The sequence below is a fragment of the Acanthaster planci genome, linkage group LG20, assembly GCF_054643075.1.
Source record: "Acanthaster planci isolate LZ-2023a linkage group LG20, COTS_SCS, whole genome shotgun sequence".
Lineage (NCBI taxonomy): Eukaryota > Metazoa > Echinodermata > Asteroidea > Valvatida > Acanthasteridae > Acanthaster > Acanthaster planci.
Genome location: NC_141796.1, coordinates 7,924,672 through 7,941,531, shown reverse-complemented (window position 1 = coordinate 7,941,531; position 16,860 = coordinate 7,924,672). Strand labels below are relative to the sequence as shown.

At 42.1% G+C, this 16,860-nt stretch overlaps 1 protein-coding gene across 2 annotated transcripts in view; it reads right to left on the bottom strand.

Moving 5' to 3' along the window:
- The window catches only part of LOC110974911 (methylthioribulose-1-phosphate dehydratase-like), a 33,099-nt gene that overhangs the window by 12,058 nt on the left and 4,181 nt on the right, over positions 1-16,860 (bottom strand). For both annotated transcript variants that reach the window (XM_022226872.2, XM_087130208.1), the window contains exons 4-6: positions 16,514-16,562; positions 14,886-15,003; positions 14,348-14,483 (exon numbers count right to left, since the gene is read on the bottom strand). In XM_022226872.2, coding sequence (XP_022082564.2) covers positions 14,348-14,483; positions 14,886-15,003; positions 16,514-16,562 — 303 coding nt within the window. The remainder of the gene's footprint in view (positions 1-14,347; positions 14,484-14,885; positions 15,004-16,513; positions 16,563-16,860) is intronic.

Below are 16,860 nucleotides of genomic sequence, written 5' to 3'. Positions count from 1 at the left end.
GAACAACGTGATTTCACTTCACTTTTAAGGAAATTCATCAACTCGTGGGTGGAACAGAATGTAAGATCAAACCACTTAACATCTGCTCGATCAAAACAGAATGTCAGATATAAAATATTCCCCTAGGCTGTTTGGCCTCCAATAACTACAGTTCTACCGGTAATTTGTATTTCTTTTCTTTTAGACAACAGACAGTATGACTCCAGAGGTACAGTACATGTACACATAATACATGTGTAGCTGAGTGGGCACACCCGGAAATCACGACAACCCTTTCTGGGTAAAATATACACATGTAGCAAAGGATAACAAAAGGTTTTTCCCCCCTTATAATTACACAATTTTCAACCTACACTCCATGTTCACTTCATGTTAGCGCAGTAAGGTTGGTCCAGTTGCCTGAGTCGGAAACTGTCCATCGTCACGACTTGGGGATAACATGTACATGTACGCAACTGCACCGCATACATGTACATGTACATGTACATACGTAGAAAGATTAATGTTCAGAACATGTACATGGTGTGCATGCATGCTTCTTACATACATGTTCACCTCTTTCTGGATAGCAGGTGATGGAGAGTGCTGATTAATGATGATGATGCGTGTAGTAAATCATAAACGTGATAGTAAAAAGGAGAGACGGATGAGGAATGAAGACAATGACATCAGTTTTATAACAACGGCAGTGGTGACTGATGATTAAGGCTGCATCCGAATCTCTTGTCTAGAGCTAGGTCTAGGTCTTCGTTCCATTGGAAATGCGTGGAGACGCGTAGACAATAGGCCTAGCCGTAGCTCTGGAAGCCCGTTTCAGACACGGCCTAAGATGAGGATACAGTGTACATGTATATTTGGACACTTTGTGGGCTGGGCTGTGTGGTGTTCCCTGACTTAATTCTTTCCATTAAATTGCCTTCAGATTTGCCCTAGGGTCCCCATGCCCTCCACGAGCTGTTTTACATGTAGGGACAGACTTTCTGGTCTTGAGCACAATTCACACAAGCAGCAATGTTTGTTGTTTGGGGTGTCATCATTTTGGTTGGTTGTGGTTTTTCCTTTTTTTTTTGGGGTGACCAAGAGCAGAATTTCTGATTGCACGAAAGCTCAGTATTACACCAGAAGTTGTCCATTTAATGTAACTCGACCTGGGCATTTTTTTTGTTGAAAACATTCTCCACATCTTGATAACGTTGATGGCCACTTCAACCATTCTCTTGAGCAACGTTTTTGACTTTTTAAATCAGCCATGACTTTGATTGCTTGCCCTCTCTCTCAAAAACAAACCAAGAAACAAAAGGAGTCCGTTTAATTGCCACGTTCTGAAAAAAAAAGGGAGAGAAAAAAATGAGACGGGACTGTCTGCAGACAAGTTTAGTTTCACTAAACAGAACAAGTAAGAAGAGATGCCAACATCTGTTCTCGTCTTAATTCATACGCATTCACATAAGCTTTTTTTGCATCTCCTGATCCAACGTGTATTCATGCGCACGTACATGTGTGCACCCGCTGCTTTCAACGGAAAATACTAATTGAATTAATGGCTTCTCATTTGTCACTAATTTGTCCACAAACATCACCATCGAAACAGCAGTGAGTCACCCGCCTCCCTTCCTTATTCTGTAATTGTTGAGGCCTTCGCAGCAATGTTTGGCCAACCAATCACAGGTGATGTCATGTGTGAGACCGGTTGTTGACAAAGATCAATGTACACAGACCTCAGTCAAGGTCTCCTGTAATCAAAAGCTTTAAGCTGATATGATATGCACTTGGTGGTGTACGGACTTTTGGTTTCTTTTTTTTTTTCTTTTCAAGAGGCACTACTGTGCCAAAATGAAGCAATGCATACACAGCACTCAAAAATTGGAGCACCAACCTCTGGACATGCGGGTGTACCCAAAAGTAAAATGACATTTGATGTCACCTGATTTTTACTCTAAACCCCCCCCCAAAAAAAACCTATTCAAACCTTTGTTTTATCAGTACTTAACTCCATGAGTTGCATGAGTGATTATGGGCACTCTGTTTCATAATTTTGAACTGCAGTTTCCTGACATCATCAGTCGAGTATTCGGCGCTTGTTCACAGTAATGCGCATCCCAAACATGTACTCAAAGTATCAGTACTTTCGTCTACACTCATGCTTGTTAATTTCTGCCAGAGGAAATGTATTCAAAAATGTCTAAAAATAAGGTAGTTACTCCAGCCAGGAAATTTATGTCGCATGATTGTAAAATTTGAAAGGCAGAGAATAAACTGCCGCGTGTGGTAATTTCTTAAATTTGTGCACCATTCGCCATCAAATGTTGGGTCCACAGTAGACCAAATCCATTAAAGGTCTGTGCACCTCCGGTCACAAGTGTAAGCCAGCCACAAACCGTCTTCTTTACTGTTGGCATGGGAAACATGTTAAACGGGTTTTGAGTTTCATCAGCAGCGAACAATGAATTTTGTTTTGATCCGGCTGAGTGGGCTTACTGTCCACACAGGCATGTATATAATGATTACATGTACAGTGTATGGTACTCTTCAAAGCATAGCAGTAAAATGGGCCCATTTTGAGATGCAGCACTTGAGATGGTACTTCAGGAGCATCAACCTCAAAGAGTGGTCACACAACACGCACTGTTGGTTCAACAGACGATAAATTAACCAATGCGATCCACACTACAACATCTGTGATAGTGAAAAAGTGGGTTCCGTTGCGCAGTCGTAATGTTCCATTTGCAGATGTACAAAAAGGGGGTTTGTTGGTCCAAAACTGAAACACGGTTTATCAGCTGGAATACTTGCAGTGATCAGATTTGTTAAACCAAAGATTCAGTATCAAAATATTTGACAATGCGACATATCCAAAGGTTCGTTTGGTCTCGGGAAGTGGCCATGATCTGAATGTACATGTGCCGGTACATTGTGTACATAAATCAGCCGAAGGTCTGAAAATCTGAAATAAAATCGAGTTCAAAGATTTAATATCCGAAGAGCACCCACAGTTTGAAGTTCACATTTGACCTTCGCTCTCAATTTACAGGTAACATGCTTTGTCTTTTTAAACAATAGAGGGATCCCAATTCGACGTTTTTAGCGTCGATCTGCGCACTTCCGCGTTTGAAAATGAAGCTGTATGTGTCAGCTTCAATTCTTGATACGATCAGACGATTAAAAGTAAGGAGTCAAGACAAAAAATACATAAAGGTATGTTAAATTCAGACTTTTCAGGCTGAACATTTTTGTGGAAGAGTCTTTCAGGATGATTCGACACGTAAAATCAAAAGAAAAATAACGACAATTGACTGCGAACTAACGTACTTGCGATGGTCGTGTATCTCGTGCAGTGGGCGTGGTTTAAACTGAAGTGGCGTCACACTTACGAACCGAATACCCTATGTACTGTGTGGACTCTGCGGGCGCGTGACGAAGTTCAACACAGAGAGCCTCGGTTTCGATGCAGATGTGCGTAGACGGCGCTAATGTGAAATCCCTCTGTTGGCCATTAAATTTGGATTCAAACCGAACCTACATGTACATATACTTGTATTGTTGATTCTGACCATGGAATTTTATGATTGCTCTTAATCTACTTTGGGGCTATCTGCTCCGAGCGGAATAAAAGAGGGCGTGTTTTTTGGTACTCACCACAAAGGCATGCCATGAGGCGCACAAGTATATGCCTGTTTGATGCGGAGCTCACTGAGTACGCATAACTATAATTTACTCTGGCATGTACGGTCTTGCAAAAACACGCAGAATATGTGCAAGAACCCACTGGTAACCACCTGTCTTTCCATTCACCGATTGGGGGTGCACTTCAGCTCGGGGCAGATAATTGCCAGCCTTTGGATTATTGAAGCCAGCAGGTTTCAGTCATGTAAGACAAACTTTGGACTAATGCAACTTTGGACAAATTAACAAACCTTTTGACTACATCAAAAGTCCTCTTTAGAGTACATGTAAAGTAGTACACGTACATTTATGTACTGAGTTGTAACCGAAAAACAGGCAACTGATGAGTGCTGCTGGGTCAATGTTTTCGGTAATTGACCCTGGAGGTCTTGGTCCGTTTGAAGCTCGCGCAGAATTCCAGGTGGAACAGGCTGTGCGCATCAGCAGTTTGCAATCAGGAATTTAGAAATTAATAGCCCACAGGATCAGCTCAAAGCTACTGACCCAAACGGTTGTCAGATCGCCACATTTTACTTGCCATGCATACTCGTACATGTATACATAGTGATAGTGCAAGTTTTTAGAGACAATGCAGACATTTGAAACAGTAAGTACAGGTACGTCACATGTTAAGCTGGACATCACAAAAGCTGCACTGTGCTTTAATTACCAGTAAAAAGCCGTTCCCCTCATGGTGATTTGGTACAGAGGCCGTGGGAGGACTCCCAACTTGTGCTAGTGGCTGGGTCTACACGATAACTACAGGTTTCAGATTAATCACTGTACATACATGTACATGTAAATGCATTATGCACCAATACCACTTACACTGACTTACCTGCAGTGGCGTAGCACCAGGGGGGAGGGACAGGGGCACGCCACATGCCCCCCCAAAAAACTTTCCGTGCCCCCCAGGTGCCCCCTACTGTAAAAAACGCAGGAATGGATATTGAACAAGGCTAACAAAAACTTGCCCCCAAAAACACACCACTGACTTGCCCCTCTCCCATAAGATGCTGGTGTCCCTGTGTGCCCCCCCCCACCATCGGAATCCTAGCTACGCCTCTGCTTACCATACATGTATAATGTTTCTAACATTTCAACTTGCAGGAAACTAATAAAAAATGGATATCAGTGGTGGCTCTTACTACATTGTAAATTGCTCAACGATGTCATTATAAAATGTATGAATATTTTCGGGTTTGAATACCGGTAGACCATACGCAATGCAATATGTATCCATCCTTGGTGGTTTATAGATATTCAAAATGTGATGCTACAGTGTACATGTACATGTATCCGTACATGTATGCAAAAGTACATGTACATACATGTACATGTACGTGCAGGACAAAAAATGATAAGACGCCATTCCGAGAGGCCACGTACATGTTCACTCAGCTTCAGCCGTCTCAACCTGAGCGCACACGCGCACTTCGGCAATTGACTACTGCCTCTTGGTGGAGGAGGCATTCCACGCGCACCCGCCGCCTGTGTGTCAACACGATAGCCGCACAGTAATGGCTTAGTGACTGCCGCAGATCTGTCTAGATACCAGGCGTGTACGAACAAACAATTCACACTATTAATGTGTCAACCAAAGGAACTGATCATTGTTAGGAAAAAAACACTTCCTTCTTGTTCACATGTACGCAGCAATGCTCAACTGGCTGACATGCAAGAACAGATCAGCCAATTCCGCACTGAACAATTACCGGTGTGTAACTGTGTATGTGTTCAGGGCATCTCCCTTCGATTGACTTTGATCATCTAACAGAGGATAGTACCGCATTTCAAGAAAAAACTATCAGCTGCAACGTGGTGTAAAACCCATGGCTCAAAATTAATCATATTGGCACATACATGTATACATGTACCAGTATGCACACCACCTGACCACTGGACTTAATTTGATAGGAGATACTACGCGGTAGACCGACTGGACATTGCCGCTGTTGCATCAGAAAACAGGAAGCATACACTGTTCTATATTTTTATCAGAAGACTGGAAAGTCTTCACTGTGCTCAAAACCAATGCACAAGCTGCTCTTGAAGAAAATATATGTGTACATGTAGGGAAGGGATAATTTCTGAAGTACATGTACCGGTAGGTACGGTACAATATACAGAATCGCAATTTTGGATTGGCTTGTGGACACTGATCTGGTGTTCATTTTTCCCAACACGAATGAACTAGTTTTTGGACGGCTGCTGGCAAGCCTAAGTGGACTCCCTCCAACGTAATATGCTCTGAAAAGTTACCGGTACATTGTACATGTACATGCTGGTACATGTGCACATGTTGTAGAAGGACCTTCTAATAATCCCTTGCCAGTCATGCCAGTACATGCAATTAGACAAATTAAAATGTTCAGTACTTGTTGTTCTCTGCATTAATTGCATGTGAAACCTGAAAACAGTCTGAAAACCTGCAGCTGCCCGAAGATTTATATATGAACACGTACATGTACGTCCAGACCCTTAAGTGAAGAACAATGCGACGCATGCAGGTTTCAAACCAGTGGAACAGAATATACATGTAACCTGCCGATACATGTACACTAAGTACATGAACATGTACTGTACCGGTACTGTACATGTACATGTACATGTACATGTACATCATTTCTACATTATTGTGAACATTATTATGCTAAACAACGTGTTAATGGTGACCTTTACAAGCCTATTTGAGGCCATTACATGTGTATTATGCTGTATTTTGAAGATTTTTGTACTGGTATTTGGATGAATATTCACACAAGCATGGTACTGGTACAGTACATGTCCATGTGGGTCTGCTCATTGTACATGTACGTCACAGTCTTGTTTTTCCTATGTACATGACGTACAAGAAACTATATGGCTGTACATACGTAGATGTATATAAGGAACTATATGGCTGTGCACGTATACCTACATGTATACAAGAAAATATGGTATATGCCTGCTGGTCCGCAGTACAAAAGTGAAGTTTTAAAATTAAAGTTTTAAAAATTCAGCGTAGCTACCGGTATCAAAAGAAATACCAGATAATGTGCTGCTGAAAAAAATGGGCCTCCCAAATGAAAATACATGTACAACCCTCTTCAACATTACTGGGCAAATTACATGTACATGTACATGTATGTACTGACCATTTGAACAAAGGCTGATTTTTCTGCCAACTTTGGCCGCCCATACAAATTGTAGGTAAAATGAGAGTGGTCAAGGAACATGTATACTGTACATGAATGCCTACATGCACAAGTACATGTACTGTACATGTCCATGTACAGTACCGATACATGCATGACACTGCATGTATTTAAAATGTTTGGCATGAGTATCTTTGCAGTACATGTATAATGTACCAGTAGATGACTACAGTACAGTACATGTACATGTGCACTGTACATATATGTATGTACATGTACATGAGGACTTGTGACACACATTAAAATGTGAAGAGACTGCAATGTGGGGACGTACACTGTGTACTGTGAGGACCAATGGATTGAGTATGCTGTGAATTAAGTGAGGAAATGTGAGGACACTACAAGCCTCAAGCTGGATCAATTTTCTTAGCAATGGATGCTCCTTTAATCAGAAAAGAAACTCCGTTGGTCCATGAACGACTAAGAAATGAATGCATTATGGTCGCATCACTACCAACAAAACGAACACTCCTAGCTGACCAATAGGGCTCTTTTCAAGTGATGAGGTACATGTAGGTCTCTGTTAGAGGTGGGTATAGTGATGGATGTAATTTAGCAATGTCTATATTACATCAGTCAACACGTAGGGTAAAACTGGGATAAAATGCCCATGGGATAAAAACGGCCATGGGGTAAAAACACCCAAGGGGTGAAAACACCCAAGGGGTAAAAACACCCATGGGGTAAAAACACCCAAGGGGTGAAAACACCCAAGGGGTAAAAACGCCCATGGGGTAAAAACACCCAAGGGGTGAAAACACCCAAGGGGTGAAAACACCCAAGGGGTAAAAACGCCCATGGGGTAAAAACGCCCAATGGGGTGAAAACACCCAAGGGGTAAAAACGCCCATGGGGTAAAAACGCCCAATGGGGTAAAAACACCCAAGGGGTAAAAACACCCATGGTTATACATTTAACTACCAGTAGCGGTACGTGTCAACTGTATTTGAACAATTTATTTTGTGGTTGATTTAGTGTGGTCAGTAAGTACACGTAAATCAATAAGAAATGTGACAATACTGCAGGAAAACCTCCAGAATGCCCATATTCTATAAAAAAAAAAACCATGGGCGAGCATTTTTACCCCGAGACCAGGATAAAAACACCCGCCATACATGTACATCTTCTAAAAAGAAGAGGGAATTTTCTTCTCATCAATGTCATTTTGATGATTATATTTGTATGGAAAAGAGGACATATGTATTGCATATAACCGCAAACAAAAACCACAAAACTGAAAAAGTGGACTTTTTTACCCCTGTTGACCCTACAGTATGTGTAAAGTTCCTGGCCAATATGGTGTATGACGGTACATGTACATGTAACAGAGAGCTCTAAGAAAGTTTGTCATATAGACGGCTACTGATAAGTAGCCAGAACCCAGCATAATGTATATTTGTACCAGTACATGTATCCGTGTATGCTGTGCATGTGTTTGCATGCCTGAAGGGCCAATGTCGTGAGCTCGCGCCTAGCCACGGACGACCCCCCGAAATCCCATAAAAGTGGAAGCGCTCCGGCAATCAGGGCGTCCCCGCAATCCAATCAGCCGAGGAATGATTCCCCCAGAGAGCGATAGCAGCACACGTCCCTATCACTCATTTACTGGCATGCATGCGAGTGAGGAGCGGTGTACCGGTATGACGAGCGTGCATAGGCTACTTCTGAGCTGCTTTCCACAATAGGCCGCTCACAATTGACTCTCGGGGTCTATCGTGCAGACTGGATGAGCAGGAAGCACGGCAAAGGGCAATAAATGTCAAGTTGCCTACACGTTCCATCGCCGTATGCATGCCAAACATTTCACACACAATGTCCAGTATATCACATGTAATTAGGCATGTGTGTTTACATGTACAGTGTATTTGCTGGGCTGATCTGAAATGAACATTTACAAGCACAGCACATGTACATGTCAGGTTGGATCAGGCAAACGGATGCTGACGGTGGCCTAAGCCAAAGGCCCGGGGTATCATCAGCATCCAGCAAGCATATTCATACGTAGAGTACTGTACCAGTATGGTATTTGTTCTCATTTGCACCGTTTGAGTCAGAAAGTAAAAATAAGTTTCCAAATAATTTAGTTTGACAATTTGGCTTCTTTTCATTAAACCCCTTCTTGCCATATTCAGGATATAAATGGTTTTGTGCCTCTTATGAGCAGTCATGAACAATTAGTTCTCCTTGTAGACTGGCGCACGCATGGAGCGCCAGTGTGTGAACAGAACACAATGAGCTAACGCAGCGTGAAACTGGTAAACTCTCAAAAATATGGATATGTACAGGTACCCGGTAGTATTGTGCACAAGTGAAGATGATGAACCAGCAAACGATACGAGGAAAACTGGACCAGATTTCATATACATGCAGGAGCTACTACCAGGGGTGAGATTGACCAATGATAAAATAGCTGAAACCAGCTAAAAAAAAGGCAGAAAGAAGCTGAACTGTGAATATCTATAGAAATATGGACATGATGGAAGAGCTGCGTAGCACCGTGATCAGAATATCGACAAGAATATAATACTAAATCAGTGCTCTGAAATACGTGATTTCTGAGCTTTCGGTAACTGAGTACCTTCTCCAAGGCAAGCAGAATCTGCTTGCCTTGGAGAAGGTACTCAGCCAGTGAGGAAAAAAAGCTGAAATCCACAACAACAAAAAACTAAAATCAGCTAAAAAGCTGAGAAATCTCACCCCTGTACTACATCAACCCTGGAAAAGGTATTTTTATCGACGAGCTAGTGCCTATCAACTGCAGTAAGACTGGCCTTACATGCACATGTATGTGGAGGGCTCTCGACCAACGGGAATGGCCGTTTACAGTTTGCCTTGTAAGAACTTCCAACTTGTGAATGAGAACGGATTATCAATGAGTACACATCCACATTTTAAATGAAAGGGTGGCAGTTTGCATTGTATCGATGCACCTGCCGTACACTGTACACCATGTACATGTACATACTGTGGGGAAAATTTCTGCCCTTGTTGACTGCATAAATTCTGCAATCGTTCTTAATCATCTCGAAAGCCATTCTCTGGTTGTCATACATGACATGTAAATTAATTGATTTTTTTTTTGACCCACCAACTGGTACAGTCTACGAGGAAGATTAATTGCTGCAACAGTGACAATTTTACCGGTTGCAAAAATTGGTTCCCTGAGGACTTCATTGTTTTGTGTGGTGGAGATCGAAAGCTCGGATTCAGTGTCAGTCCTTATTGGTACGTGTACATGATTGGACGGGATTATGTGGCCGGCATTATACAAGATTAATTGCAGCCCTGTGATCAAGCAATCAACGGACAATCTGACCTGTTTGGTCCCATCTTTGGTCATGTGACCACGCTGCTGTTACACTGGTTGCATTATGCTACCGTATTTAAGAAGCATGGGGACATTTTACATGTATAATACACAAGTAGCGGCAGATGTCTGTGATGTATAGTACATATATGTATACATAAGGTCCAGTTCTAAAAGAAGCATGAACAAATTTTGGTTGTTAAATCAATTTCCTACAGAATGAACAATTTTACATGTACAGAGCAATAAAATGATGTCATTCTCAACTTGGAAACTACATGTAACTTTGAAATGTGTACGTACGTATCTAATGCATGGTACATGTACTTCGATCACACAGGACAAACAATAGCCCTTAAATACATGCAGCATAAATGACGTCGTATCAGTAGCTTTTTCCACAGTGGTAAGACTCATGCGGCCACTTTCAAAGAGATGATTCAAACCAATCTGGCTTACATTCCAGCTGGCCACTTCCGAACATCAGCAAATGCCCTCCTGTCAGGCAGTGAATCACCACCGCTCATCAACGAGGGCCGGTTATGACAAGCACATCCAAGGCAAACCAAGCTGCCCCCCCCCAGTCTAGGCACTTCCATTGTGGAGCTATTTGTGACATGGGAGAAGCGGAGTGTTTGCCTCTCCACCTTTCAGACTTCACTTTGAGTCAACAGCTTTCATAAATTTATTGCAGTATTGCGACATGATCATAACTAAACAATAGGGCACCCACAGTTATTCTCTATGGTTCTCATTTCTTGGTACAAGTAGCCGAGAGAAAAAAATCCAATCCGCAAGGGCAAAAACTACTGTACATGTAATAACCGGTTGGTATCTGCTCCCATTTGCTTTCACAGAGCGGCTGGTGTTTGGAGATCCTGTGGGAGATCCATAATTTGCTTCAGTCTAAAATGGGTACACTGTCCTCCAGCTGGTACTTGCAAAATGAACACGGTGCACACATTACATGTACATGTACTTGTATGTACCGGGTACATGTAGATTTGGTGTTTTTGATGTTTTTTTTAAAATGAACAATTGCCTCTGCTGCCAAGTGGTTCACGCATGTGCCGGTGCATGTACTATAGTTACAAACTTTGGCCACGCATGTAATCCTGAACAAATGACACCACCAAAGTTGTATTCATTCAACATTTCCTCCCGCCCCACCAAAAAAAATGAAAAAAATTAATCCAAAAAATCAAACTAAACAACTATAGTGAGCGGCTCCAAACAAATGTGCATTTCGTTGAAACTTTGGCTTCTGGGTAAAATTCCTCCGCTGGAACCCTGCATCACTTTGGCTTTTTTTTCTTTGCAAATCAAAACCTCGGAGTTCAGTTACATGTAAATGTAACTCAGCGATCCTACATGTACACTTACAAATCTCACATGCACCGTGCATTTCTGTGTATTGAGCATGTGGGTGTGCATTTTATTAGTAATTACACAAATTACGCTGACTGAAACGTCATTTTGTAGAACAGAAATTGATTAATTAGACCAAAATGGTGTGCAGGCATCATAGAGCCGTTGAAGCATTTTTACAAATCGTCCTGCCGTCTCACACAAAAAATTAAAAGAACTCTATTCGACGTGTCGGAAAATTTCTAGACTGAGTCATGACAACCACAATTCCAAGACCATGACGTGGGAGGAGGGAGGGTGGCGTCCCCACACAAACCCTGTCACGGTTTAAAGAGCCATTTGCCGTGATTTATCTGGTAAATGAGGTGGAACAGTTTCCTTGTGGCCGGCCGGCGGAGGGCGCCGTGTCCACTGAGTCAACCCAGCAAAGGGAAGGGGTTTGGGACTCTGGGAGAGACAACCAGCATTTCTGAATAAACAGGGCACACTCCTAATTGGCACATTTACCCACAAAGCTCCCCGGGGGACAAAATAGCATACCGTAACCCCCCGGGGCTTGCTTGATCTGTATCATGCATACACACTCTTACGGACGTTGGGCGGGCGTCACTCATCAGCCAATTTGATAAAATGCCACATTTGCCCGATTCACCCTTCTCAGTGGCAATAGTTGGCAAATGTTGACATACCGGTATGCCTCCTGCCTGTTAATGACGTTTCACTTTATACAGTACCGGTAAGTTACACTGATCTGTGAAACGGGACAAGGGAAAAACACCGTTAACCTGTTTATGTTGGGTTTTCTTCTCCGAAAAGCTCCCCGGGGCGGGTTTTGTTTGCAAATCTGGCCCAACCGAGCACAATGCTCTTCATACTTTACTCAACCATGGAAATGAAAAAAAAAAAAATCTCAAATGAGCATGCACATCCTCCGTGGAAAAAATAAGGCAAACTATGTTTACACATCATCTGGTGGCAAGTGGTAAAACCATGATGCGATTTTCAGCAACCTCAAAAAAAATACCCTGTGGAAAAAATACCTGATTCTCTATAAAACTACATGTAACTTAAAGGGGAATTCAGGCCGAGGTTATTCAGATGGGTATCAATTTATTCTTCCTTTTATTTAAATAATTGTGACCCAGCCTAAAATGAGTCAGAAGTCACCGGAGCTACTCTTGGGTTAAAAGTGACATCACAATGGGAACCTATTCCAGGACCGATTTCCATCTCCTACCGGTCAACGTCCAGAATACTGGCAGGGGAACAGGGAACCTGCACTCGTTGGCAAAATCCCACTTTCCTTGGTGTCCCTTGTGCATTCACCAAGGTGACCAATTGCAGCAAAATCAGTCCCAAGTCACTGGTGCCACTATTGAGTTGAAGGCCTCTTGAAAACTTTAGCACAATGACACATATCAACAGGAATTCTACTTTATGTCTGTCACTCACACACTTGCTAGATTCACTTTCATGAGGATGTCAAATCGAATGAAAAGTCTAAAGAAAGAGCCTGGTTGGCTCTTTTTACTGCAAACTATGGTAAAACTATGGTAACTATGGTAAAACTATGGTAACTACAGTGTATGGTAAAACAAAATCAGTTCAAACAGGAATAAGACTCATTTTGTTAGATGTCGTCTCAAATTTGAAACAGTGTAATAAAGGTGTTCAAATGTACAACATATCTACATGTACATGTGTATATCAGCCCCCCGCTGGACCCAGAAAGTGAGCAATTTTTCTAGCAATGGAGGCTCCTGCAGTAAGAACTGCTCTTCACTGGTTCACAAATGACTATGAAAATGCATGTGTTAACCACTTCGCACCAGGGTTAGTTATCAATGTTGATGCTGCTGGGCCGGGATATTTATCATTTTTTCTGTTTTGAAAATTCTTCAAAAATTCATCATTTCATTTAACGGACGTTTATACCCACATGAAGTAATCTTCAGGCACTACTCTACATGTAAGTTGACAGGTGACCTTCATTGATGCCCGGGCGTTTCAGCCAGGCCCAAAGCCTTGTCAAAAGAGCCCAGAGCACCCGGCGGCAAGTGGTTAAAATCGTGTTGCTACTGGTCAACAAAATAAACACTCCCCATCAACGAGGCTCTTTTCAACTGACGAGGGAGTGCTTCTGCTCAAGGCAGCTAATCCTTTAATACAGAATGGCTCGTAGGTCATCAACTTGAGCAAAGTAAATACACTGGTACAAATACATGTACCATGTACATGTATGTGGGGTGCGATCAGTCGATATGTACCACTGCTTGATATTTGCGCTTTGATCTGTGGATCTTATTCCACGGTTTGACACGAGCCAATCACCTCGACTTTCATATTCGCTACTGTAGAGTACCGAAGTGAATACGTCACGCGCACAATTAGTGTGTAAAAGGCATTAGCGCCAGGATCAGTGCGTGAACCAACACAGTGATGATGTCACACTTTTGTACTCTATAGAAGACTGTTTCAAAAAAGAGACGTAGAGTCAGAGATTTTACATAGGATCTGAAACTGGCTTATTGCAATGCCATGATTGCACTGACCAGCCAATCACCCCCAAAATACATTTACATTTAACAGGTGATGCAATAGCATTTCTGCATGGTCGCTAGAGAGTAAATTACGTTGCATTTGTGACACATTTACATGTACAATTAGCTAAAACGTCAGTGACAGGACTCAAGGCGCAGTGGAAACCGTGAAACCAGGAAGGGGCCTAAACACAAACATGTACATGCGTAATTGGCCCTGCAAGAAAGGCCCAATGAGACTCGTTAAAGACAGAATGGTTGTGGGCGCTTACCGATTGTTGCCGCCCGTTCTGTCCTTGGATATCCCCTTGATCATTTCCATGTGCGTTATCCGGAACTCATTACCGGGAAACAACAGCGTGGCCAGTACAGCGTTCTTGGAATGACTGTGTAGGACAGCACCGGCATCTAAGGGGGAAACAGGCCCAAAGTTCTTCATTTTGTGGAAAACAAGAACTTAAATGCCGGCTATGTCTTGCCCTGACTTTGAATGTTTTGTAAGAAAAACATTTTGACAAATTCAAATGAAATTTTGTTCACAAATATTCCCCACTAACATCTAAACTGCTCTCTCATTCAAGATGAACCAGAATGTTTTTCTTCACTTTTATGGGATTTTTTTATGTTTGCTAGGTTTCCTTACAATTCGAATGGAACTTGCACTTTGGAATGGAACTTGCACTTTGGAATGGAACTTGCATGTTATTGCAAATGGAACAAAAGTCAATTTGAGCTGGAAAAAAGCACTTGTCTAACAAGCATTTTAATTGCTTTTAAAATGGCTCAAAAAACAACAACTTAGTGGCTTACCTCTCAAGGTGTAAGCATTCATGAAAAGCGGCGTGCACTCGCTCTTTTTGAACTTCTTATGAGGCGGTGGCCCATCCAGATCTTCTTCATCTATTGTCATCACGTAAAGATCTTCCGGCTGGAAAAACGGAATCATCCAAAATTAAATTTTAAATAGAGTTTAATTTAAAAATTTAAAAGCAGAGTGTTCTGAAACAGTATCGGGTCATACTATAAATTTGGGGTCCATGTTTTTTAATGTCCCTGTCACATCTGCTTCTGTCAATGCTGAGAACTGATTTTGTAAGTTGAGAATACTTTTTTACTACCCAAGAGTGCTTAGGTAACTTGCCGAACAAACAAGTATATGAGTAAAATGCTTGTGGTTACACCATGGATCAATCTCTTTCTTGAATATGTGTGGTTCTGAGAAGAACCGGGGAATAACTCAACATTTTGAAAAGTGTACTCTGTCCGTCTTCAGGAGACTGCAGGATTCTGACTGGGAGTGGAGCTTATATGATGTAGAGAGGGATTCAGATATAGGAATTAGCTCGGTGAAGCGTTGAGGCGGGAACAGTGAAGGCGGGAACAATGGATGCTGCGCTGGATCCTGGTACTGCATGACCTGAGTGTGTGCTTACTCAAGTGTGTCAGTTGGGGTTTGCAGTGGGAGAGTGAAAAGCTGGGCGCCAAGGGTAGAGAAGAACCATAGGCTAACTAAGGGGGGAACCTAACGAGTATATCTTGACGTCAATTTCAGTGATACTGCAATGTCAAATTACACAGGTCGGGTGCACAAGGGACTCAGAAATGTCAGTTTTAGAATCCAAATTTATAGCACGACCCTGTGACCTACCTATAATTTGTTTGCCAGGGACATACACGGAGTAATATTCAGCATTATCAAAGTTCTAACTAACACACACCCAACAATAGGGGGTTTTACAAACTTGTGGTGTCCTGTGTTGCAGTCCAGTCCAAAGGGCGGATCCGCAACCCCCTTTTTGGGGGGAAGGGGGTCCAAACTTGTTTTTTGGGGCATGCGCTGTTGGAATGAACCAAACTGGTTCATTTCCAAGCAGCTGTATCGCCCCACGGAGACGATCAAAGTAGACTGTGTCTCATATGGCTGTAGATGTAACACTGTGTATTAGGAGACAGCCACAGTCAAAAGATAGTGGCTTCCATAGGAAGAAATGTTATTTCTAGCCAAAGCCACAACTTTCTGAGACAGCCACAAAATGCTCACAGTTTAATTGTGACCAGCTCCGCAAAAATGGGTATTATGGGTCTTTTTTCAAAATGAGTTACAGACACGTTTGAATTGGTCACACTATAAGCTTTCAATTGGTGTAGGTTTGAACCCTGTGGCATATTGCAATCTGGAGATATACTAATTTTTGCAGTGTTATTTCATACACATTAACAGAATTGCTTTCAGAGATAAAGACCTTTAAACACAGGATGTGGAAAAAGAAATCAGCCAAGAAGGAGGTCTCTTAACACCCACAGTAGTTAGGTTTCTGAATAGAAGCCAATAAACCAAGAAGTAAAAAATCACCCTGTCCACACACAAAAGCCCTCAGTGTGAAAGAGCACAGAGTCCCTTAATGCCCTTTTTCACAGAATGTCACAATTGGTCATACCTGGACTCTCTCCTTCTGGACTCCAGAGGGTGCTATGTAGATTTCATTGCTGTGATGTGCAGATTAGGAAGAGAAAAAATAATGTTAAAATACATGTACATGACATGAAAATACACTGGACAGCAACTTGGTTACTGAATCAAAAGTCACAGAATGTAATAGAATGAGCCTTAAGTTTTACGCAGAAATCAATGTCACAGGACAAAATAAAGAAGTCACAATCATTACTTTTCAATAATGTGTATGCATAGTCAGTAAGGATGGCATCCCTATACATGTACATGTAGAAACCACTCATGCTCATCATTTTGACAAAACAGGTGTTCACTTTGTCATTGGTTGTTTAA